Source organism: Onychomys torridus, chromosome 14 (assembly GCF_903995425.1).
Source record: "Onychomys torridus chromosome 14, mOncTor1.1, whole genome shotgun sequence".
Lineage (NCBI taxonomy): Eukaryota > Metazoa > Chordata > Mammalia > Rodentia > Cricetidae > Onychomys > Onychomys torridus.
Genome location: NC_050456.1, coordinates 69131446 through 69158159, shown reverse-complemented (window position 1 = coordinate 69158159; position 26714 = coordinate 69131446). Strand labels below are relative to the sequence as shown.

Below are 26714 nucleotides of genomic sequence, written 5' to 3'. Positions count from 1 at the left end.
TTTGGATATGCCTGTGAGGAATTATCTGAATTATGTTCATGGAGGTGGGAAAATCCACCTATTCTCTGGTCTGGGGTCCTAGACTGAATGAAAAGAAAGTGATCTGAGATCAAGGAAACAAATGTAACATTTTGTTTTCTGACTCTAGATGTAATGTGACCAGATAATAGAAATATCTACCCCTGCAACTCCTATCAGACTTCTCTGCCATGATGGACTGTGTGCCCTCAAACCCTGAGCCAAAATACACCCATCCTTGTTCGTTAGACATCTTGTTGCAACAAGAAGCCAGTTAGCATGATGAGAATATTGAATAATTTTTCACATACTTATTGGCCCCTTCCACTTCTTTTGAGAGCTATATGTTCAGTCCATTAACTAATTAGCATTTGCTTTGTTTCTTTGGTGTTTCTGTTTTCTAGTTCTTTATATATTCCAGATATCCATTCCCAGTTTTGTGTGTAGTTAGCAAAGATGTTTTTCCCCCATTCTCTACTCTGCCTCTACTTTCTGGTGATTGTTTCCTTTGCCATGCAGAAACTTTTCAATGCCATATAATCCCACTTGTTAATTCTTGGGATTTGAACCCAGGTCCTCTGGAAGAGCAGCTGATGTTCTTAACCACCAAGCCAAGACTCTCTGGCCTTATGGGATTTCTTTACCACACCTCAGAATAGCCACACCAGCTTGTCTCCAGGTTTTGTTCTTGATTGCTTCCATCCTCAACTATTAAAAGTGTAAGAAACAATCCTGTGGTGATATACTATGTACCCTAATAAACCTGCCTGAAGATCAGAGAAGCAGAGCAGCCAGCCACTAGTTCTTACCTCTACAAAATCCTCAGCCTAAAGAGAGTGAGTTCCTGTTTCCTCATGCCTTATATACCTTTCTCTGCCCTGCCATATTACTTCCTGGTATTAAAGGCATGTCTACTTCTCAAGCAAAGGCATGAGATCTCAAGTGCTGGGATTAAGGGTGTGTGCCACTACTGCCTGACCTCTATGTCTAATCTAGTGGCTGGCTCTTTCCTCTGATCCTCAGGCAAGTTGATTAGGGTACACATTATATCACCACACAACCCCAACACTGAGGTTCGTATACACACAGAGCACCTAGCTGTGCTTTCAAGACTTCCTGAGTATTAATCACCCTGGTAGAAGGCTGTGCCTATGAAGCACATCCCTGGAACCTCTGAATTCTTGAGCTCCAAAGGGCAGTGAAGGGCTAATATGTGGCTCTAGAATTTGACCCATCCACAGCCTCAGGCTCAGAGCTGTCAAACTCCAGAGTTTCCTCAGATGATGAGATCTGTTCCTGGCTCTGAGGATGGGGCTAGCTCTCCCTATGTACTTCCCCGGATGAACCAAGTCCCTTGCTGCCCACACTCACATGGTTCTCTCCTTTTTGTTTGGTATTGTTTTTGTTTTTTTCAAGACAGGGTTTCTCTGTGTAGCTTTGGAGCCTGTCCTGGATCTCACTTTGTAGACCAGGCTGGACGTGAACTTACAGAGATTCGCCTAGCTCTGCTTCTTGAGTGCTGGGATTAAAGGCGTGCAACACCACAGCCTGGCCACAATGTTCTCTTGCTCTCCACAACTGCCTTTCTGCTTTCCCCATTCCAGAGCCGTGACAGGCCAACCTGGGGCTCTTTGACCTGTGTTTGTTTCCTGATCTTGGGCTCTGATTTTACTACAGGAGCTCTGGAATTATAGGTGTATACCAACATAACAGTTTTATACAAGTCCTGAGGATCTGTACTTGGAACCTTGGTCTGGCACAGCAAGTGCTTTACTCACTGACCCATATCCCTAGCCCAGTTGTTTGTTTTGTTTTGTTTCAGTTTTATGTGCACTGATGTTTTGCTCCCCTTGAATGGGAGTTACAGTTGTGAGCCATCACGTGGGTGCTGGGAATTGAACCCAGCTCCTGTGGAAGAGCAGTCAGTGCTCTTAACTGCTGAGCCATCTCTCCAGCCCCAGTTTTTTTGTGTGTTTGTTTTTATTTTTGTTTTTTTGAGACAGGGTTTCTCTGTGTAGTTTTGGTGCCTATCCTGGATCTCACTTTGTAGACCAGGCTGGCCTTGAACTCACAGCGATCCGCCAGGCTCTGCCTTCAGAGTGCTGGGATTAAAGGTGTAAGCCTCTACCACTGGTGCAAGGTAAGTTCTTCTTTATCTCCAGCCTCTCATTTTGCTGTTAAATGTTGAAGGTGTTTCTCTTCTCCTGTCAAGTATACATGGAATACAGAAATGAAGGACACCACTGGGGGGGAGAAGTGGGGTGAAGCTTACCTGACCAGGGGCTTTGTGGAGGCCTGCTGATTCTTCATTGGTATCTTTGGAGGATGGTGTCTCTCTCAAATGAGTCCTAATGTACATCTAACCTAACAATCCTTAGTTCCTATTTGCTATGGTTTCCAGATCCTTCAGTATGCTGGCTGTGCTCCTCTAGACCTACACCAGTGATTAATGTTCTTCAAAAGTTGTACTTGAGCATCTGAAATTGCTTGCTAGTATGTATTTCACCACACAGCCTGACTTGATGCATGTCTGCATTTCCAGTTACATAGAAAAAAGTTGAAAACCTTAGCCAATGATTAGAAAGAAATTAATAAATAATGATACGGGCATTTGATGAAGTATTTACTTATAAATATAAGAAAGTTCCCCCTAAGGGCACAATATCTACATATATGTGTATGTGTAGTAATATTTCATTTTTTAAAAAAGTTAGATATTGGCCAAACTGATAAAAATACTATATCTAATATAGGACATTTCTACTCATGTTTTCTTGTACCTAAACTTTTCTATAACAAGTCTTTACAACTTATTTGAAGTGTCAGTAAAAGGTAGGGAGGGATAGGTGTATGTAATAGGGAGCTCTAAATGGAGCCTTACCAGTAAAATGAAAGAGGATCAGTCCACCTTCATTGTAAAACCTATTAGTAATTACAGAATCCACTGGTCTGTTAGCAATATGGCCCAACTATCCATTTCTTCTTTTTTGGCAGCCATCTTTATATTCAACTTTTAGTGTCAAGAAACGCTTCTTGTATAAAGTCCAGATTCTGAGCTTTAACACTACTCTATATACTTGTGCCACTGGTTTAGAAAGACGGGTGACATTTCATTTTCTTAGATTTAGCCCATTGCCCAAACTTGTCAAGATTCAGGCATCTCACATGAGGGCCATTTCCTCCAGTGGCAGGTCATTTGCCAAGCTTCATAATTTGTCATCAATCTCTTCAACCAGGATTTATAAAAATGTCAAGAGAAGGAGGATGAAGACAGTCTCCACATTCAGATCAGCACAGATCCACCAATGAGCAGTCTTGGGAAAGAGCGTTGAAGGACCAGAAGCCCACTGATTGACTCCAAACCAGCACAGCCCTCACTTATCTATAAAGATTTTATGAGAAACTGCTAGGGGGATTTTTAGAGACTACATGGAAGCATTCCTGGATAAACATGTTTGAAGATTCTCATGTAGCCCATAGGTTTTCTTTTTTGAACAACAGAGGGCTGTTTTCTCTTATTCTGTGGGCAACAGCATACAACCAGCAGTAGAGAGAATATTCAGTAACTTGAAGATGAATGCATTATCTCATTGATCAAACTAGAAAGCTTGCTGTATTATATGTGTTAGACCTACATTAGGCTACATGGTAGAAATTCCCCTGTTGTTTAGAGGACATTGTGAGTAATACAATTGGAAGTTATTTTAGAAGTTCTTGTCTAGAAGCTGAAAGGATAAATGAGTGTTTTTTCTTTCTTTTTTTTTTTTTAGACAAAGTGGCATGTTAAAAGCTCTAGTTCACCAGTAACCAGCTCTGTGGTTTTGAAAAGCCATTTAGACCCCTCCGAGCAAGTTCTTTTAAATTTGGAAATGGAGATGACACCTAGCCTTAGAGTCATTGTGTAGTGCTAGGAGGCAATGTCTGTGAGCGTGGCTTTTAATCATGAACATGTGCTGGGAGGCTTCCTGTGCACATACTGAGGGCTTTGGATGGTGCAGAGAACTGATCCTGGGAATGGCGCATCCACCATTCTTACTGACTTGAAGTGTTAGGGTAAGGTCACTGGTCCAGTGCACACAATGATGGTCATGGTATTTGAAGCCCTTGACTCTTGAGCCTTTACTCTCAAACCTTATACCTATAGAGTAGGTATTTATCTTGCCTTACAGCATGTTTGTCTACCTTTTGATAATAGCTACTCAAATTTCATGGACAACTCTCCCTATCTATACCTAATTTTGGTAAAAGCATCACATTAGCCATGGAAAGCATGTCAGAGAGGAAAGGGCCCAAATTATAGCCGATCCATTCTTTTTTTTTTTGGGGGGGGGTGCTGTGGATCGAACCCAGGGCCTTGTGCTTGCTAGGCAAGTGCTCTACCACTGAACTAAATCCCCAACCCGCCCCATCATCCATTCTTTTACTAGTACCATCAAAGACTGTCGGGCCTGCGGCCTTGGTCTTCAGAGACAACTGAGATATTGTCTCAGTAAGGTCCATTCATTCCTAATATGACCATCGATAGTTTCTTCAGCTCAATCTGAAGAATTCTGATAGAACATGAAAACTATCCACTGGACTGGACATGGTAGCACATACCTTTAATATCCTAGTGCTTCCCTGTGAGTTTGAGGCCATCCTGGTCTACCTACCCAGTCCCAGGCCAACCTGGGCTATATAGTGAGATTCTGTCTCAAACAAAACAAAACAAAAAACTATTACACACTGTTGGGGGCACTAAGATATCTCAGAGGCTTGAATTCAGTTTCTGGGACCCACATGGTAGAAGGCAGAAGCCACTCCAACCAACTGCCCTTTGACCTCCACACATGCACTCTGACACACAAATAAATGGAATTTTGCAAGTTAAAGACCATCATACACTGAAATCCCTATCATGTGTAATCAATGACAATCAATGGCAATCAATGACAGACTGTAAGCCTCAGTTCCCTCATTTATCAGTGAGGATTGTAAGTTGCCCATACAGCCCACAACTGTGAAGGCTGAGGCAATGTACGTAGAGTGCTTAGCACAGCACGTGGTACAAATAAGACTCAGTGAGAGCTACTATAGGTTAGGGGCTTGGGTCTTTTGTTTGTCTTTTGAAAAAAAGGAAAGAAAAAATTATTCTCATTAAGTGAGCCAAGTCTGTAAAATGGAAATAATTATGGCCACAGAACCCATTTCCCCCACAGGTAAGAACAAGTTCTAATAGGTTGCCCACATCAGTTATGTAACTGGACTCCATCCTGCGCTTACTGAGGAAGCATTTGTCCAGGGGCATATTATTCCACCCACTCCAAACTGTTAAGACTGAAAAATGACTGTTTAATAAAAGAACATCTCATCGTTCAATACAGTGAACTTGGTCCTGACACTACCAAATCTTGAGTTAAGGGGGTGGATGATCCACATGAACTGACAGTCAAAGTTCTTCAGCAAGGACAGTTATAAAATCGCGCTAGCACAATACTCAAGATCTGGAACTGCTAATGTTTTCTAGCTTAGAAAACCAGACTGAGATCACTACAGCTCCTTTTTCATCCATCCCTCCACTAACAAGCCCCCTTCACAGCAATCATTACTTCATCTTTGCTTGCCTGAGCAGTGAATAGAAGGCTGCTTGATAGAGAGTTATGAGGAGAATGTTTAACAAGACAGCCAAAACGGGGGGGGGGGGGGGGCTGAAGACGAAGGGGAAATAGAATTTAAGTGCAGACGTAACCCTGGCCAATAGGAGCTCTTAAGAGCACTTTAAAAACAAATGGCAGCTACTTTCTTGGGGCTGCTTATGAACCGTTCACCATCAGGGCTGCTTTGCAACCTCTGGTGAAGACCAAGACTCAAAAAGAGGACCCAGAATTTCATCCGGCACAAGTCAGAGGGATATGTCAAAGTTAGGTACAACTGATGAAAACCCAGAGTACTGATGACAGGGTGTAAGGAGATGCAGAGGCCAGACCCTGAGGCCTAGCATTGGTTATGGGACAGAAAAACTGGGCACAGGCCACCCGGTGGCTTCCAGAAGTTCCTGGTCCACAGCATCAAGGATCTGCAAGACTTGATGTGAGCAGAACTGACTGTGCTGAGATCACTCACAGCGTTTCTTCCAGGAACCCCAAACCGTCATGGAAACAGCAGCATAGCTGGCTCACCAATCCCAATGCCAGGCTGGGCACCTAAGAAAGTGAATGGATGACTCATATGCATGTTTTATTTGTGCTTAGAAAAACAGGATGCAAATAAATATAGCAACATCTGGATGGGGCTTGTGCATCCTGTTTTTTTTTTTTTTTTCCTTCTTTCAAAAATACTGAAAGACCAGTGTGGTGACACAGGCCTGTAACCCTAGTACTTGGTGGGGTGAAGGCATTCAGTGGCCAAGAGTCCCTGCTGCTATTGCAGAAGACCTAGGTTCTGTTCCCAGCACCCACCTCAGGCAGCCAACAACCACTTGCTAACTCTAGTTTCAGGAGATTGCTCTCTCCTGGCCTCACTGGGCACTACATGCATGTTGAAAATCATTATAATTTTGGCATCTGTGCCTGAAGCCTGCACAAGCCAGAAGAACACCGAATGCCCTGTGACTGGCATTATAAACCGCCCTTACCTCATCACCTCTCCCCAAGTTCTGTTTTAAATTTATTTTGAAAAATGGACAAAGTTCAAACTTTCTCTTGGATCTGCTCAGGTGGGCATGTCTAAGTTTTCCTTCCATTTTTTCTAGCTGCATCTTCACTCACTTGTCCCTCACTCACCACCGAAGTGAAGACAAACCACAGGAAGATTTGAAAATGTATTTAGAAGTGTTTCGTGTCCCCCAAACCTCTCTGCCTCTCAATGAATTAGTCATCACTACTGACACCCTTTGCCTTAAGCAATGATCAGTTTATTAATACTTTAAAGGGAAACACAGGATTGGACACATCAATTCTTTAAAGAGAAGCACAGGGTCTCACCTTTAGTGGCTGACATATGATGGAAATCAGTATTCTCATGTTAACGTCCTATCAGGTGCCATTCTTAGAGCAGACGAAGGGGACATATTAAACCTAAGCAAAGTAAACAGACCACGGTACTGAAGTGGCACATGGGATTCTTTTAGAGATAGTCTTGCTGTGGAACCCAGAATGGCTTCGGATTGGCGATTCTTCAGCTTCAGCCTCCACATGCTAGGAAACTAAGGATGGACCGCCATGCCTGACTCTGGGGACTAGACTCCCCACAGCTGGGCTCCAATTCCAACCCGGCCTTTAACCAGCTCTGTGTCTCTCAAGCTAATTTTTCCAATTCCACAGCTTTGTTTATTTAATATGAAAATGTGTCGGAATAGATAAATTCCACACTGACCTTTTTAGACACTGCATTGTAAGATTTGAAGTAATTTCAATACCTCTCCTTTCCTATTAAGAGAGGGCTTTTTGCTGGAGTTGATGAACTGATTCCAAAATTGACATAGGAATGCAAAAGACTCCACACAGATGAATAAAGTCCTGAAGGGAAACAGGTTAGGGATTCAGACATCCCTATCTCACAGCTCACCCACACGAAGTCGTTCAGATGGTGTAACAGTGGCATGAAGACACAACGATCAATGAAACACAACTGGGCAAGCGGACACAAACTTGGATTTGGTCAACTGATTTCCACAAGGCAAAATAATTTGACAGGAAAGTCAACAAAATATACCAGGCCAACTGGACATCCACATGCAGAAAAATGAAATTAGATGCTTACCTCATAATTCAACATGGGTTAAAAAACAAACAGAAACAAAACAAAAATCTGCCTGTAAGAGCTGAAACTGTAACTATTAGGGAAAAAAAAAAGTCTATCTGCAACTTTGGATGAAGCTTTTAAAGGATGGTTTTTAAAGGCAAGATGGCTTAGCAGGTAAAGTGCTTGTCCCCAGGCCTGACAACCTGAGTTTGATCCCTGGGTCCCACATGGTGGAAGAAGAGAATGGACTCCTGCAAACTGTCCTCTGCCCTCCACACACATGCTACGGCAATTGTGCACTGCCCCCACCTCCAAATAAATTAAAACATTCAGCATAAGAGAATGCTTTTTAAGAATGACACCAATAATGCAGGTAATTGAAAAGAGCAAAACAAACAAAAAAACCAACCTCAAAATTATAAATTTTGTTTCACTTCATGTGACCAACAAAAGGAAACAAACCACATAAGTATTTACCACTTACATACAGAAGTATCTTGAAAACATACAAAGCTTCTGACAATGAAAAAGATAAACAGTTCACAAAGGGACAAAGGAGCTGAAGAGTCATTACTCCAAAGACATACAAACACCCAATAAGCACAAGAAACACAGCATCCTCAACATCATTGTTTATTAGTGAAATACAAAGCAAAAACCTCCAGGCAATCCCTCCTCACATGCTAGGGGTGGTGAGGACAGAAGATGTCATCAAGAGTACATGTGACAAAAAACGGGACCCTCACACATATGCCAGTGGGGACAGGAAATGGGACTTCACAAGACAGCTCCTTCACAAGACAGTTGGTAGTTCCTTAGATGGTTAACCAGAGTTGCCATATGATCCAGCAGTCCTATTCTTAAGCACACACACACAAGAAAATTTAAAATACAAATGTTTATATTTTAAAAAACCTTGTGCAAGAATGTTCAAAGCAGCATTTTTTTATGGCAGCCAGAAACTGGGAACCACTCAACGTACATCAAGTGATGAACAAACACAACACCGACACAAAGGGGGTCACCTGACGGGAAAACGGATACTGAAAGTGTACACCTATAATCCCAGCACTCTAGAGGAGGGAGGATTATGAGTTGGAAACCAGCTTGAGCTATACAATGCAAGACCATATCTCAAAGCAAACAAAAAATGGTGTTAACACATTACTATATTAATGAATCTTAAAAAACAAGGGTTAATTGAAAGAAGACATAAAAGGCCACATGTTACATGATTCTTTTTTATGAAATGTCAAGAGACAGAAATATTGATGACTGACTAGGGAAAAGAGAAAATGAGGGGAAAATGGTTACTGGGTTTCTTTTTGGAATGATAAAAAGTAATCTGGAATTACATAGTACTGGCTGCACATTGTGGATATACCAAAACCAGTGAATTGTATATTTTAAGAGTAAATATTTTATGATATGTGAGCTGCACAAACACACAAAAAGGTGAACAACCCATCTTACAAAACCGATTTCTTCAATATAGGTTCAGGTCACCTACTGAGTCACAGAAATACAGAAATAACTGCAATGATACTTGACATGTATAATTGCATTGTAACAAATACGATAAGAAAACCCCAACCTCCAGACCTGGGCCTCACACATGCTAAGTAAGTATTCTTCCACTGAGCTACCTCCCTAGCCCTTTTCTCCTTCTTTTGAGCAGAGTCCTATGCTGTCTAGGCTGGCCTTAAGCCAAGTTTGAATGAAGTGATGAAATTACAGGCATGTGTTATCATGCCCTGATAAAATTTCTTTTTAAGAAAACTATTTGTGGTATCAGCTGATAGTTCACATGCTGTATTTATTCTTGCTTCTCAAAGCTTCTCTGCACTCATGATTTATCTCACTGTGTCTTTAAAAGTCATGTTTTTCTTAAGTAGCTGAAGCTGTAATGAAGGTCTACATTTCAGGAATTTTAGGATAATGTCATCTAGACAGAGGCAGAAGTATTGTTCTCTAATGGTATTATGTAGAACAGCCATCTTCAAGCAGTATTTTAAAAAGTAATTCCTATTCATAGGACAGCAGAAAGGCTAGGCAAGAAATAATTTTACATGTGTTACCATGTAATAGGTATAGCCAGAAACTTTATACTATGTAACAACTGCAGGTTTTCTTCCCCTGGAATAGAAAGAATTATAGGCTTCCTCTATATAGTAGAGGGGGGGGAATGGTGGGGGGGGAGTGGTGGTGGGGGGAATGTTTCATGACTGCAAAAAAGAAAACACACTCTTAAAATCATCTGTACAACCCTTTTGTATATCTGCTTTGCAGTATCAGAAGGCTACAAACTTGCTTCAGGGCTGTAATCCAGTGCAGAAGGCTCTGTCAGCACCTGAGACTGAATAAAAGGCTAATTCTAGTCTGACAGTGGCTCACTGGGTTGAAATAACATAGTTCCGAAGTTAAACAAGATTGAGGCTTCTCTAAATGCTCAGTGCAGAGAGGAGGGCTTAAAGCTGAAGCAAGCGTCAAGGACTGCCTTGATTATGCTGCCTTCTAAGAACTAAACCAACAGATTACAATGGGACAACATGGCTCAATGTTCAAGTCGGTGGAATTGCGTATTTTCAGTTTTCACTCTTAAGCAGGATTCTTTGTACTATGTTAAGGGAGGTAATTACCCTAGTTCAGTACTATTTTTGTAGTAATAAGCATAAAATCCAACCACTGTTTACATAAACTTAGAAAACAAGTTACACAAGGAAAACATTTACACCCATTAATTAAATTACACTGTTACCTTATAAAAATGTGAGAGTCAACATTTTTTTTTTTCCTTTCTTTTTTTTTTTTTGGAGCTGAGGATCGAACCCCGAGCCTTGCGCTTGCTAGGCAGGTGCTCTACCACTGAGCTAAGTCCCCAACCCCCATTTGTTTTTTAAAAACAAGAGCATTGGACAGTTTCAAATACAGGTGCTTGGCCAACAGGTAAGATGTGTCTAAATAAAATGTCCACAGAACTGGTAACATGCCTGATTTTCTTTTTGCTGGTTTTTAACACAGTCTCTCACTATGTAGCTCAGGCTGGCCTCTAATTCAAAATCCTCCTACACCAGTCTCCTGAGTACCGCACTCAGCTTCAAGGCTTTCTTTTAGATGACATTTATTCAAATGACGAGGTTATAAATTCAAACTGAACAACAAAAAAAATCTTCATAAACAAGAAATGGGAGAAATAAACATTTATTTCTAAACTAAATGTGTGCTGCCTCATATGCACTGAAAGAGGGTAAAGAGAACCATGTGGAGGCAACTGCAGATCAGAATTCAAAAGAAGGAACAGCACAGCACGATTTTTTTCAATGTTTCACCAGTTTTTTGTTTGTGTTTGTATCTTTTATAGCATATCCTTTCTATATCATTCTCCCTTTTCATTCCAGAAAACGTGAGAAACTGTCTGCACAAATGCATGCATACCAGTTTCTGTAAGGCCATGAACTGGTCTGCTAAGTTGCACTGTTTGTTTTTTCAAGTAATAAACCCTTTGAAGCAAGGGGTCTGCAGAGGAAATCAACACCTTCAGTTCTGGGCGTGTCTTCGCTGGGCCTCTAGCATTCCAAGTAAGGTAGAACATTTACAAAATGGGTTCTGTTTACATTTTCTTTCTTTCTTTATTCAGTACTGGGAATCAAACCCAGGGCCTTGCACATGCTAGGCAAGAGCTCTACCACTGAGCTATGCCCCAGGCCCTTGATTCATATTTTTCAAAATCGAATACATGCTCACGTTTTCTGGCAGATTCTTTTTGTATGTTACAAAACAAGACAGCTGAAAGCTTAGCCTCAGATGAGAATCCTTTCTTCCTGAGAAAGGTCAAGCAGACACTTCCTGACATCATGTCCTTTACACAATGGCATATTGTTCATATAAAAGGTCTCGTATCCTATAAAAGTCTTGACAAAGGCAGCCTTCTAACCCGATGCGTCCAGTTTCTGTCTAGAAAAACAGTTTAAAAAGTTCTTTAGTATATCTCCCATTCATCAACATGCAGAAACAATAAGCAACATCTATAACATGGCCACCATATGCAGGAAATGGGTTGCCCTGACTTGGGAACATAGGTATAATATTGTAGTAATGAGTTTTTTTTTTTTTTTTTTTGAGCTGAGGATCGAACCCAGGGCCTTGTGCTTGCTAGGCAAGCACTCTTCCACTGAGCTAAATCCCCAACCCCTGTAATAAGTTTTTATAGACACATAAATGTCAGAGAATTCAAATAATAAAAATTTACTATAAAATTAAGTGTATTTTGAACATATTTGAATCACTACTATAAGCCTTTAAGGTTTTATGAATGTAAATGGCTGGTTTTCAGTTTTATGAAATTATAAGAACTACAGAATTAATCTGATAAAACCTCAGTAAATAAACTTACTCTGCGGACTGCTACTTGATTGTTGCAGACAAGTACACCCCCTACAAATTCCGCTTGAATCCCCTCCCGCAAAAGAACTTGCTTGAAGTCAGACAGTCTTGGTTCATTCATAAAAACTGACTGATGTCCAGGAACCTTGAATAAAGTCAAAGGTGAAAGAGTAACTTCAACAAAACAATAGGCACAAAGCTGTATCGGATAAAGTGGAGCACTGCATGATCTCTAAGATACGTATTCCCTCAAGTCCTTTGACAGGTCACGTCAAGATTGTAAGTCACATTCCAAGTTTGTGACTCTGGGTCTACTTTGTCACTTACCATTACAAAGCCCTTCACAGTTTCTGATGTTTCACAATTTTCTTAGTCATGCCTCCTAATAACAGAGACTCAAGATAATATGCTCTTCACCCACCTACTTGCTGGAGGGGTCAACTAGAGTGTCAAGAGGCAGAACTGAACTGAAACCCCATTTCCAGGCCCCAGGCCCCTGCTGAGTTCAGAGTCTTCCTAATGCCACTTCCAGGTCCCTCCTCCTCAGAGTGGCTGCAATGGATGCTCCGGGCTGAGAACCAGAAAGGCAAGTGGTTTGCCTACTCTGAAAGTGTTCTGAAGAGCACTACAGCTTTAGCACAGAGAAAAAACTCCTTGTCCCCCTCCTCCCAATTTCAAGAGCAGTGCTAGATCGGAAGCCAGCAGAAGGGGCTGTCTCCATCTCAACTCCACGGTGTGCTAAAGACTGCACTTGACAAGCCTGTAGGACTCTTTCGGTATTAATACTGCTCTAGCTTCATCGCCTAGGAGCTTTTCTAATTAACTAGGTCCCTCTTGAGAACATGTAACTTCAAGGCTAGCATTAAAGCTGTACTCAATGGAAGAGGCTTAACTGCATCAAAACCAAAGTAATTTGAACGGAACTGATAACACAGAAAAATGGCATTCGTAGAAACTCCCATCTCCTCACTGGAGAGCCTCACAATCAGACTCCATATTTTCCACACTGAAAACACACATCCTGAACAACTGCGTTATTAGCTAGGTGAGGGGAATAGTATGGCACACAGGATATGAAAGCAGAAAGGGGGGGGGGTAGAGGATGAGGGAGAAGAGAAAAGAAGAATTGACAAAAAAAAAATTGTTTAAAAATAGATAATAAAACATAATACTATGTATTCTACTTAAAATTTTTTAAAAAAGATTTATTTATTTAATGTACATTGGGGTTTTGCCTGCATGTATGTCTGTATGAGGGTATCAGATCCCCTGGAATATGGTTTTATAGACAGTTGTGAACTGCTGTGTGGTTGCTGGGAATTGAACCCAGCTCCTTTGGAAGAGCAGCCTGTGCTCTTAACCGCTGAGCCATCTCTCCAGCCCCACTCCTTAAAATTTTTTAATAATTATAAAAAAAAAAAAGATTTGTTAAAGGCTTCCTTTAAGTTATCATCCTCTAGCTGCAAAGTCTGAGACACACAGATACATGCCCTGGGCAGTCCTTTGTAAGAACTCCAAGTTCGGGCCCCACACAATGTCTTTAAACAGCTAAAAGCACAACAGTTCGGGAACCAGAAGGATGACAAACGCAGGACAGACGGACTGGGAATGCAGCTCAGTGGCAGAGCACATAGCTAGCACGTGTGAGGCTCCCTCAACCCCAGGACCCCTCAACAGAGACAGAGAAAGCAGGGGCCTCTCACCTCATGAGGAGGCAAAGGCTCCAGTGTGGGGATGATCTCACTCTCTTCACCCAGCTCTTTGTCATCGTCTCCAAACAGACTCTTCATGGCCTTCTGCTGGGCTATGGCGCTGGAGTCTGCAGGAGCATCCACCTGCATCTCCGAGTCTTCTCCATCGTCCTTGAGCTCCCCTTCTTCTAAAATAACTCCGGTGTCCACTTTGGAGACTCGCATGTCTAAGACGCCATCTATCCAAGCTAACTCGGCATCTTTAGCTTTACAAAACTGTAGGGAGCTGACAAGGGAGTCTTTTAACCTGACCTGGATATGCACAGGGAGGGAGGGACAAAACCCACAGGGTGTACGTTAACAAATCCAACACAGCCTTTGCCATTTCCTAACTCTGCAACATGAGCAACAGCTGAAAATCTCTCTCCTCAGATCCCAGTCTTCATAATGACCTAATTCTCTGTAAGGGCTTGAGGATCCTTGGCCACCTTCCAAAACAAGGTTCGCAATCTGACTGCACAACAGAATCACATGGAGTCCCCAGCCCGATACTAACACTGGGGTGCTACCTCTAGTATTTCTAGCATAGTTACTGAAATTAAGATGGGAGCCCAGATGACCAACTGTGCAGCTATGGCTGGTGTGCTTTCTGGAATGTGCCACGTAATTTCACACCTCCATGTCTCTTTCTCTTACTTACCCAGAATAATTTTCTGCCTGGCAAGTTCTAACTTCTTCCAGATATCACTAGCACACCTACCTTCAACTGTCACTATCTCCCACAACCAGGAAAGACTCTCTCTCCTCTAACTAGCTGTTTTCTGCACCTGTCTCTGGTTTTTTTTTTTTTTTCCCCCATTAGGAGAACTGTGGCATCTGTTGAGCGCTTAAAAAAATTATTTGAGGCTGGGCATGGTAGTATATGCCTATAATTCTAGCACTTTAGAAGTTAAGGCATAGAATCGAGTTTGAGACTAGCTTGGGCTACACAGCCAGACCCTGTCATTCATGAATAAACGAACATCTTTTTGATTTTGAGAACACTTACCATTCCCTCACATTGGTATTTTGGCCAAAGCTGTCTATCTGACTATAACACGATTTCCCCACTCTTTGCCACTGTCTATCCTGACAATCTACCTATACATCCAATAACAGCCCATTTAGTTATCATTTCTTCCAGAAAGCCTTTTCCAAACTTGAGTTGGAGCCCTCTTCTCTATCTCCTGGCACCTTGCATACTACCAAAGGAGTAAGTGTAAGGGGAGTCCGATTGGTTTAAACATCCCAAACTATGGGATTGTTAGGATGGGGAGCTGTACCCAACTCACTCGCCATTTTCCTAACGTAAGGGAGCTAGTGTGCCGGAAGACATGTCTATTTCCCAATGGCTCCACTGCCAACATATTTACCTGGTAGATATGTGTTTCGCTTGTGGCATCAACTGTCTCATGGAGTTTGGGCATGTACACTTTAATGTCCTTCCCACCGAACGCCCGGCAGCACTCAGCCAGATCCTGACTGGCCTCTGGTGGGCCGTGGACAATGATCAGCTGTCTCGGTTTCATTTGGTTGATGATCTTCTTAATGGAGTCTCCATCCGAGCGTCCTTCATAGTCTATGTAAGTAACCCTGGCTCTGTAATTAGACATCATTAGTCAAGCTCACTTTCCTGATAAGATAATTCTAAACCTCTTACCATCAGGAAAGAAATGCATACAACTATGTAAGGGGAAATTGTAAAATGCATGTTACAATATGTATCCCAACTAAGCTCTGTCCAAGAATATATACAAAAGATGGCACTGGACAAAAGACCAGTTGTTCTCTGATGATTCCAATTCTGAATTATCACTCCTTGGCAGTACTAACTGTATTCTGTAGGAAAGGAAAGAGTTTCCGAACTACTCCTGGTCCTGATAAACTTTCTACTCCCGAGCATTAGAATGTCTAAGTCAAGGAGGACATTTCATGAACCAAGCAGTAACGCAGAGGAGTTAGTTTCTCAGCTGCACTGTTCTCCCACCTGCTACTAGACTTATTAGAAAGGCCAGAAATAATGACTCTTCATATAAATGTACAATTTAATGTTCATCTGCTTCCTCAAACTACCACTAACCCAATTACTTTGGTATTCAAGAATCATCAAGGAAAATACCACCATACTCCACAGGTCTTTTCACTGAAAAGGGAATTTGAAAAGCATGAACTCACTAGAGGCTCTGCTGAAATTTCACTTTTGAAACAATTCAAGTTATATAATTCAAGCGCTTGAAACAGTATATTCTACCCTCATCTCCAAACCCCACAAAGGCACTTACTTGATCTCAATAGACTCTGTTGCAGAAACACACTTGGTGGGAACATCAGACAGGTCCTGATCCATGGGCTCGTCTCCATTTGTCAAACCAGATTCTAATTTGCTTTTTTCTTCTTCAGTAGCTTGAAGTTCTGGCACTAAGAAATCTTCTGGCCTAAACAGTGAGTCTCTAATTAGACATGTGGAAGGCACGCTAACATTATGTAACATGTGTAACCAACTAATAGGTGTCGTAATTTAAAGACTCCTTGTGCATTTTAAGACTTACTCATTTAACTCAAAGCTAATTAATACATGATATCAATCATCAGATGATTACATGTATGTTTTCATAACCACTGAAGAGTGCTATTTAATTACGTAGCTAGCAGCACTAAGGATTGAACCCAGGACCTTGCATAAGCTAGGCAAGCATGCTATCATCCCTGAGCTACATCCCCAGCCCAAAAGTGCTCTTTGAGGATGCTCTAGACCACTGAGAACCCCTAACACATCAAGAGAAGATCTGAATGGCTGCAGGGGCAACAAGCATCCTTGAAACCTGACCCTGTACTTTTTTTTCCTTTTTCTTTTCTTTTCTTTTTTTAAGACAGGGTTTCTCTTTGTAGCCCTGGCTGTCCCGGAACTATCTTTGTAGACCAGGCTGGCCTTGAACACAGGGATCTACCTGCCTCTACCTCCCAAGTGCTGGGACTAAAGGTGTGTGCCACCACTATCCCATAGCGCTGTACTCTTTTTATAATTTACTTAGTGTGAGTGTATGTGTGTGTGCCCCAAAACAAAGTTCTCCGTGTGAGCATTACTGAAGAAGGAGATACCTGCTTTTACACTTCTCTAACACCCTGTAATCACCCTTCTAACTTTCTAGTCCAGTCTCACTCCTCTCTGAGAACCCAGGTTCTATTCTCTAACAGCCACATTGCTATAGCTTCTTATTCCCCAGGGCAACATCTCCAACTGTAAATCACAGAATAACAATAGCAGTAACAACCACTTAAAGCACATTTAGTATGATTCCAGGCTAGAAACCTTAAAAACAAAAACAAAAACAAACAAACAAACAAAAAACCAAAAAACCAAAAAACTCACAGGCTGGAGTGTAACTCAGTGATAGAATACTGCCTAGCATGTACAAGGCCCGGAAAGCCCTAAAGCTCCACCCCAAACCCCCCAAAGAACCAAAGCAACAACAGCTAAAACCTCCTACAACATTTAATTTGTATCCCCATGTTTCTCAGGAAAGTCAATCTGAAGAGTAGTGTCCAGGGCAATGAGATGGCTCAGTGTGTTAAGGAAGTTGCTGCCCAAATTGACAACCTGAGCCTGCCTGATCTCTAGAACCTACAGTGGAATGAAAGAACTGACTCCAGAAAGTTGTGCTCTGGTCTCCACATGCACCTATGTATACAAGGTGCAGACAGACAGACAGACAGACAGAGACACACACACACACACATACCCCAATAGGCGGCAGACTGGTCACTTATCAAATGAAACTAAACAAACACCAGCATTGTTTCCATTGCTGTTTTCTCTTGGTTGTTTTAGAGGACTATGTAAACAATGGAACTTTCCTAAGTAAGCCAAGAATGATATAAGTCTACCACCTGCTCAACAGCATTATGGAAGTAGTAGGTAAGTACAAAGTACATGTTTATAATCCTGGCTACAAGCGGTAAATAAGAATGTATCACTGCACAGAGAGACACTTAAGTATATCTATGTATAGGCAGAAAGGGAGGGGAAGAGGAAAACCTGAGAGGAAGCAGGAAGAACTAAGAGTGTCTGACACTGCACATTAGGCAGAAGTACCTGACAGTTTCTGGGGAAGCAGAGGGACCCTTGGGAGACTTTTACTCAGGTTAGCGGTGTTTTCAAAACTGCAGCTCGAGCATGTGATTTCAGCTATTTTTCATGGGTCCACCCTCTATCTCATATTTCCCTTATAGCCAAAAGCATCAGAAGTCATGTCCCAAATAAATACAATCAATCACCAACAAATTCTTTCTCCACAACATGTCCCTTCTTAACCAGAGGAAAGGATGTCTAAATCATCTTTCTTAAAATCTTTCATAGAACTGTGTAATGAAACCATACTCTCTTTACTACTAATGCTCAAGATGCCCCTCAACACTTCTATTTTTATACTTCAAATTAGAAGCCTCCTGTAGCTTTCAAGCCTAGGCAGGCACTCAGAAGCAAAGCACATGGTGACCAGAGAGCAAATTCACTGAGCCAAAAGAGTTTGTTTTGCTCACATACTTGATGATCTCTCCATATTCATCCCATTTAATTCTCTCTTCTGGGGCAGGAAACATGGGGTAGGATTTTTTGGCCTGTTTGAAGAAGCTGCCTTTGCGACTGCCTTCCCCTTTCATCATTAGGTCATGCTTTGTCTTATGAGCCGAAGGCTGGTCGATATCTTCTTCCACGTCACTCTCATCACTGGAGTCGATATCTGCCCTAGGAGGATTTGGGAACATAGCAGAGTCATAATGTTCCTAAGTCAGTTTGACTTAATATTTATAAAACTATGAATGAATTACTCTCCAACATTAACCCAAATCATAATAGTCGGTATACGTGGATCAGTGTTTCATAAAAACCTAACATTAACTTCCTTAATAAATTGGAGTTATTAGCACTAAAAGGACTTTACTTTTGCCATTTGAAAAGTTTAATAACCGTCACAAAGTCCTAAGGAAGTTTAAGTGGTTCCCACTGAGTGTCTGAGTCCTACAATGTGTCTTTGCCTCATCTGCAGCCAACTTAGCCTGATGACTCACTCATCCACTCACTCTTTGGACTGCTCAAGTTTCTTAGCAGCTTCCTTCTTTAGTTTCTCTTTCTCCACATACTCTTCAAGTTCTTTCCCTTCAAGCTTCACGCGTTTCCTCAGCTAATGGAGAACAGACAAAGAAAAGGCAGTGTCAGGAGAGCTGGGAGGCAGAGGTGCGACACCTCGCTCCTCTAAAGTGACCGACGGCTTTTAATTCTCATCTGAAACTAATCAGGCATCCACGACACAGACTCAGAGATCTTATTTAGATTAGTACTAAAACTGAGCTGTTAGAGAAGATGGATTTAAATCAAACTGGCTAAAATACACCAGTCAACTGGAAGAAAGCAGTTAAGTATTTTTATAATTGGAAGAAGAAAAGCCACATAACCCCCCAAAGCCATAAGTCTTAAGGAAAGAATGAATATTAATTATCCAACATGGAGAAGATAAAAACATCTTTTATATTTTAAACTTCACAGAACTAGAAAAGGTGAAAATATTGGCTGTACTGACTGTCAGAATCTATATTTTCCTAAGAACTCCCCGAATCAAGAAAGAGATAATATATCAAAAAGGACAACATACTAGAGGAAATTTAAAAACTAAGAAACATGGATGGCTTATAGCCATGGATAGATGACTAAGTTTATCAATGGTTGTTGACAGAAGCAACACATAAAAGTTAACACACTTTGTTTAATTTGTAAGACTGGAAATGCCTACCTGGAGAAGCTGTTTTCAGCAGGTATTATTAGCAAACTGTTAGAAGACAATTTGCTAACAACTAAAAATAAAAATGTGCTTGTCTTTTGATGCAGTTCTCCCTATTTCTAGGAGCAGAGATGTTTAAAAAGGGTATATAATAGTAATGTTGAAAATAAAAACCCGCAAACTCATCCATGTAGAACAAGTGAATTAGTAGCAGTTCACTCTCTTGCCATCAGAGTACCTTAAAAACTAGAGAACCCTGGGGCTGGTGAGGCGGCTCGGTGGGGAAAGGCACTTGTCAAGAAGGCTTCATGACATATGCTCCAAGCCCAGAACCCACTGTGGGAGGAATGAACTCCAGAAAGTTGTCAGAACTCTGACTTCCATGTGTGTACCATGTGTACACACACCTCAGATAAATAATAAATGAAAACATGGCCAAGGAACCCCAGAGGTTGGAGAGATGGCTAAGAGAACTGACTCCTCTTCCAGATGATCTGGGTTCGGTTCTCAGAACCCACACAGCAGCTCACAACTGTCTCTAAGTGCAGTTCCAGGGCATCCAACACCCTCTTCTGGCCTCCATGGGCACCAGGCATGCACATGGTGCAGGCATTCAAACCATCCATATACATAAAATAATGCAAAAATACTTAACATAAACAGAGCCTAGATTTTAAATTGTGTGGACGTATGTATTTATATATGGGGAGGGGGTCATGAGAAAGGAGGAAGAGATGTGAGAGGAGGAAGGGACAGTAATGGAACACATTTGCCAAGGGCAGAAAGAGGAACTATTTGGGGGAAGAAGGGAGCTAGTGGGGCAGGAGACAGGGACAAAGAACCAAGTGCAATGGCACACGTGTACATCAAAATGCCACAGTGAAACTCACCACTTTGCATGCTAACCTAAAATTATTAATAATTTTTAAATGTCAAGTCATAATAACTCAATGCAACATGTACTCCTGGGTGGGCTCACAGACGAAACTGCAACAGGTAATTAAAAAGGATACTGTTGTGCCAAGCAGCTAGAGTTGGCAGGGTCAGCAGATTAAAAGATAGTATGGTGTCAGTGTTTACCTCCTGTTTTCAGTGGCTCTTGTTTCCACATACTACACACTGTGGTACTATTGAAGAAATGCTGGAATAACCACCATTTCTTTCAAATGGTTTAGAAAAAAGTGTAATACTGTGTCTGTGTAAATACAAGATTCAATATAGCAAACCCAGCTTGACAACTGGGAGTTGGAGTATTCACACTATTTTTGCAACTTTTGCTTAAATTTGAAATAATTCCAAAATAAAAATTAAACCAAAATCAAGTGATGAACACTAACAAATGTGGCATCTCACATCTGGCTATCAGCTTACTTGAAACTTGTTTTAAAATTATAAACTGTTAGCAACTTACATAAATACCTTGGACAAAAATAAATTGCAATTAAGTATTTAATTCCCTGATTTAACTTGTACCTCTTAAAAATGTTGTTCTTAGCCTGGTGTGGTGGCTCAAGCCTGTATCTCAGAACCTAGGAGGCTCAGGAGGGAGAATTGAGTTTTAGGCCAGGCTGGATACATAACAAGACCCCATCTCAAAAAATAAGTAATTAAACAAATTTTGTCTCAGTTCTATGTTCCATTTCTGAGATCTGAAATTAACTGTGATCTTCATAAGTAGTTTCCAGAACAATCAACTCTAAGATACATTCTTCTCCACTTTCACAGTATCACTCCAAATCACGCCTTTTCCTGATGTAAACCTCCAGTTTGCTCTTCATTCACCTTTTTTGTGGTTTAAATTACTAGCTTTGCTCTTTCTAAATGAACAAGGCTTAACTTCCTAGGGCACTGTACGTACATGAAAACAGACCCACAATAAACACTAATGCGTCAGAGGACTGGCCTGTTATGAACTCTCTCTTGTCATCATGATAGCAACCAGCACATTCACTGGGGCCACCAGGGCCTCAGCACTACCCCGGCCACTAGGAAGGTCCCTCTTCTTCTGGACTTTTTCAGTTTGGCAGCAAAAGGAAGACAACAAACAAGGAACACGTGGTGATGGACACCAAGAAAAAGAATTCAAGGTTGTAAGTAACCAGATAGCTCTTTTAGATTCACAGCAGAGGCCCTGGAAACAGACTGAAATGACAAAACCAGGGTAAAACCAAGACACTCCCCTGTAGCCAGAAGAACTGCTAGGGCTAAGTGGTACAATGAACAAGAGTGTGAGGAGCCTAGGTCAGAAAAGAGGGTGCTTGCCGGTGTGGTGGTGCACACCCTGTAATCCCAGCACCGAGGAAGCAGAGGCAGACGGCTGGGACCATACAAGTGATGGGAGAGAAGGGAAGTGAGGACAGAACCTGAGCACACTAAGGAGTCTTTTAAACTAAAGCCTCTCACTTTGTTTCCGCTGTTTCTGATATCATGAGGATGTTTTGGAATATCATTTTCTTTTTCTCCAAACTTTTAATGTCCTTTTAATTCCTCAATGGCATATCAACCTTAATTGAGTTTCTAGTAATTAAAATTTTCAAATTCAGCATTTCATCTCTCATGAAACCATTTTAAGTACTTCTGAGTTATTTTAACTTGGTATTTCTAAGCTATTAAATAACCCAAGACAGTATTTTATTTTGATATGCTTGCTTGGAACCCTTGATCAGCAATGCTGTAGCTAGTGAATACTTATTAGACTTTAGTCACAGATAATGATGCTTTTCTTAAATGACTTAAAAGACAAGGCTACCACATAGCTTTTCACAGATACTCCTTCAAATGCTGCTATGAGGATAAAATACAAAATGGCCATCTAAAACTAGGCATGGTCCTGCAGTTACTAGCCAACCCATTTGAAATGATGGCTATGGACTTTTGTCAACAATACCAGCTGTGGAAAACAGACAACTTGATGGCTTGGTTATTAAGCAAAATCTTTCCACATCTTGGCTGTTCTGCAGCTGTCTTGTGGATGAAGGTGCAGAGGCAGGTTAGTGTATTTAGTGGTAGGACAGGAATTCCTGACTTATCCCTTCTACTTCTCCATTAAATTCAGACAAGGTCTGTGCTAGGGATGAGGCTAGGTTAGTTGTGGAACACTGGAAGGAAAGAAGGCAAAGGTTGGCTTACTGAGGAATGAGAAAACGAACATCCTGTTGAATGTTGAGTGCTACAGTTGGTGCCCTTCCGAGGTGAGGTCTCAACATGAAGGGAAATCTGTTTACTGCTCCTGTTTAACTCACATGGCGTAAAGCTGCCTGAACACTGGCACACACTAGGGCAAAGGTGTGGCCAGGCGAGAGGAAAGGTAGGCTTGCTAACCAGTGCCTGCAGTGTTTAATCACGGGGCACTGTCTCTATGCTAATAGGACAATGCATGGTAAAGGTGATGTTAATGAACTAAAAAGGCCCAATGAGACTGACAAGCTGCCGACCCAGGAGTTAGAGAAAGGCAGCTTAAGATCAGACTCAGACACTTGAAGAGACAGGGAAGCAGCCTAGCAGAGTGGACAAAGGCCATTAGGAAATGGATAGGGGCTGGGTGTGAAGACACACATCTTTAATTCCAGCACTCAGGATGGAGAGGCAGGTGGATCTCTGTGAGCTCCAGGCTGGCCAGAGTTAATGACTCTCACAAACAAATAAACAAACAAACAAACAGAAAAAGAAAGGAAGGAAGGAAGGAAGGAAGGAAGGAAGGAAGGAAGGAAGGGACCAAGGCTTTGATTGCCTAGGGCACATGTCTATATGAACCACAAACTAAAAATTAAAATGTGCGTGTGTGTTTTCTTTATAAAGATAGTTAAAGTGTGTAAGGGTGCTTGCTGCCAAGCCTGATGACCTATTTTTAATCCCCAGGACCAACATGGCAGAAGGAAGAAATGACTCTAGAAAGTTGTCCTCTGCTTGAAGAATCAAGGTCAAAAGTCAGTAATAGGGCTGGGAGTGTGGCTCAGTGGCAGAATTACCAGCCTATCATGGGCAAGGTCCTCAGTTTTAGCATGGAAAATAATCGTCACAGGAAGATTAATAAATGCCTAAACAAGAAGGATTAGGAAATCATAATGACTGACAGTATGAATTGCAAAGGAAAGAAAAATGGGTTGAAGATTATGATATAGAGTAAGTACACCAAACCAAGGTACAAAAACAGTAAAAGATTATCTCCTTGAATGCGGCCACTGGCGCAATAGTGGCATGCTGTTATGGGTCTAACCAACTGACTGGATCTCAGGCATGTTCTACAGGAGGGAATTCATAACAGGCAATACTAAACCTGGTCAAAAGCTCTGACTAGAGAGGTCAGTGGCCACTGGGGGTAACTTACTGTTGCTCTGATATATGGTCATGTTGCCAAACTGCCTTCCAAATATATATGTTTACACCCATAGATTAATGCTGCTCTCAACCTTGGGGAGAGAAGCTTTTGGCAATGGGCAGCAGTTAATGGAGACTCTTCGCTGGTCAACGGAGACCGGTCAACTAAGCCCTAGAAAGGAGAGCTGTACCAACTGCCCTGCACCTCCACGGCTCAGGGAACACAGCAGAAGAGGAGACAGAAAGAACGTAAGAGCTGGAGGATGGGGAGGAGTGCTGTGAAATGATGTCTTCTGGGTATAAGAACTCATTCACGGCAGCTGTGGTTACCTGCATACAATCAAGCCAGTCAAACATCTGGCATGGGTAGGCCCACCTTGAGCTGAAGAGCTACTGGCAGGTGATGGCTGCTGAGATGGGGAGATCATTTTTCTTTGGGGATACGGCACAAACATGTTGCCCATGCGTCAGTAGATGGCTTCACACACACTCATATGTATACAGGCAGCACTAACTGGAGCCAGTGCCAGACAAATATAATAAATTTGAAGTTTTAATACAAGTGCTTACCTCTATTTCTGTAACTTTCTCAGAAGGATTATCAATCAAGAAACGTGCTAAAGTCCCAGGAGTTGTTCTATAGGTTAGAATGATTGAGTTTTTAGGGTCCTGACACCACTGAATAAAGAGGTCCCTTGAGAATCCACACTCCAGGTCAGGCTGGCTGGCAAGTACAACTTTGGGGCTTGGAACTCGAGCCAAGTCAGAAAGACCATGGCACAGAGAGAGATGGCGAAACTGAAATGGGTTATTTCTTTTGTCTTCAAAACATCTCATCAATTTATCACTCATCCATTCTACCTAATACAAGGGGGGAAATGACAATAATTAGAAAGTGCCATATGTGTGAGATATTTAACAATAATAATCAAATTTTAAGTCTTTCCCCCAACTAGTTGATTAAATTTGTGCCATTTGGACAAAAAGCTAATTGGCTTTTTTTTCCCCATTAGATTCTCTTACTCTAGTTTTTAAACCTTAAAAAACAAAACAAAACAAAAAACCAATTTTGTTGAGTGTGGTGTTGCCTGCCTTGAATCCTTACACTTGGGAGGCAGAAGCAGGAGTTGGGGCCAGCCTGGTCTACAGATTGAGCTCCAAAGCCAGGGCTACACAAAGAAACCCTGTCTCAATAAACAATTAATTTTGCAGTGTTTCACTTATTCCTGAGAAGAGAATGTTGTTCTAAATGAATATTGGGACCCATGTATTCATGTATCTTTGCAGAGAAAGAACTCATTCTAAGAATAATGATGCTGGGCAGTGGTGGCGCACACCTTTAATCCCAGCACTCAGGAGGCAGAGCCAGGCGGATCTCTGTGAGTTCCAGGCCAGCCTGGTCTGCAGAGCGAGATCCAGGACAGGCGCCAAAACTACACAGAGAAACCAAAACCAAAAAAAAACCAAAAAAAACCCCCAAAAAAACAAAAAAATGAATTCTAGCATTGATTTTTTAAAAAATTTCCAATTTTATAGATTAGAAAATCAAGAGTTAGAAAACAAGCAACTTGCTCAATCTGTAAAAAGGAAACAAAAATAGAAACTTTATGCTTAAGTGAAATAACATATGTGAAGAACACAGGACAGTAAACAGTTAACATTCAGCTGCTGTTTTTATCAACTGCAGAAAATATCTGAAGGGCAATTAAGATGAGCTACACAGTGGTGGTGCATGCCTTTAATCCCAGCACTCAGGAGGAAGAGGCAGGTGGATCTCTGTGTGTTCGAAGCCAGCCTGGTCTACAGAGTGAGTTCTAGGATAGGCTCCAAAAGCTACACAGAGAAATCTTGTCTCAAAAAACAAAAAACAAAACAACAAGAAAAAGAGATACTACACTTAACCTCTTTACTCAGTGTCACATAAGAACAAACCTGTGACTTAGAAAACTCCACCACATTATAACTGACGTTATTCAGGAGTGCCAGTGAATAAACACCCAATCCAGCATCTTTAGTTCTCCAAATCTGATCAAGAAGTTGAGCAAGCTCCAGAACTCTGCCTGCCGTGTCCACCGCTATTAGCACATTTCCATCACCCCGAAGAGTTTCCAGGACATTTGCTTAAACAAGAACAGAAGATCACTATAACGCACGTGCTTTGCAACAAAATTAAACACAATTTCCCAGCATCTTTGATAAAGACTGCATAAGTAATTACTAGGACACATATAAAAAGTATTTATTCAGATCAACACAATTACTTTTGACTTGGTTAAGTATATCTTTCTAGGAATAAAACATGATACATGTTTTTATGTATGCATGTAGAATAAAACAGAACATGTTCCCTTCCAAGAAGAAAATCATCTTTAGCAATAGATGTCCTCGTTCTCAAAGTCAGCTTGAAGTGTGGGGTAAAAGCAAATTCTACCCAGCAAGCAAGCAAGCACGCACGCACACACACACACACACACACACACACACACACACACACACACACACGAATTGAGGAGTTTTTTAAAGTTAGTGAATTGTTAAGTAGATGAGGACACTTGCTCACATGTTTAAAAGTGGAACCCAGCTTTTCTGTTGCCATCACATATGGCTTATAAAAAATAACACAAAGCACAGCAGAATGAGTCAAAGCTGAAGCGAGAGGTGACGGCTCAGAGGCGCCTCAGAGGCGCCTCAGTAAAATCACGCTAACTCTGTCAGAACAGAACAAGCAGCACCCAGCCAGCAGACCTTGCACACTTCCAGTTCTCTCTTG

General features: G+C 41.5%; 1 protein-coding gene across 3 annotated transcripts in view; it reads right to left on the bottom strand.

The window, feature by feature from the left end:
• Positions 1-11390: 11390 nt before the first annotated feature.
• Cpsf2 (cleavage and polyadenylation specific factor 2) overlaps positions 11391-26714 on the bottom strand; it is a 27253-nt gene continuing 11929 nt past the window's right edge. For all 3 annotated transcript variants that reach the window (XM_036205926.1, XM_036205924.1, XM_036205925.1), the window contains exons 7-15: positions 25877-26064; positions 24515-24805; positions 18933-19033; positions 18397-18597; positions 16136-16288; positions 15227-15452; positions 13827-14126; positions 12134-12268; positions 11391-11694 (exon numbers count right to left, since the gene is read on the bottom strand). In XM_036205926.1, the coding sequence (XP_036061819.1) occupies positions 11602-11694; positions 12134-12268; positions 13827-14126; positions 15227-15452; positions 16136-16288; positions 18397-18597; positions 18933-19033; positions 24515-24805; positions 25877-26064 (1688 nt within the window). In that variant the 3' untranslated portion in view covers positions 11391-11601. The remainder of the gene's footprint in view (positions 11695-12133; positions 12269-13826; positions 14127-15226; positions 15453-16135; positions 16289-18396; positions 18598-18932; positions 19034-24514; positions 24806-25876; positions 26065-26714) is intronic.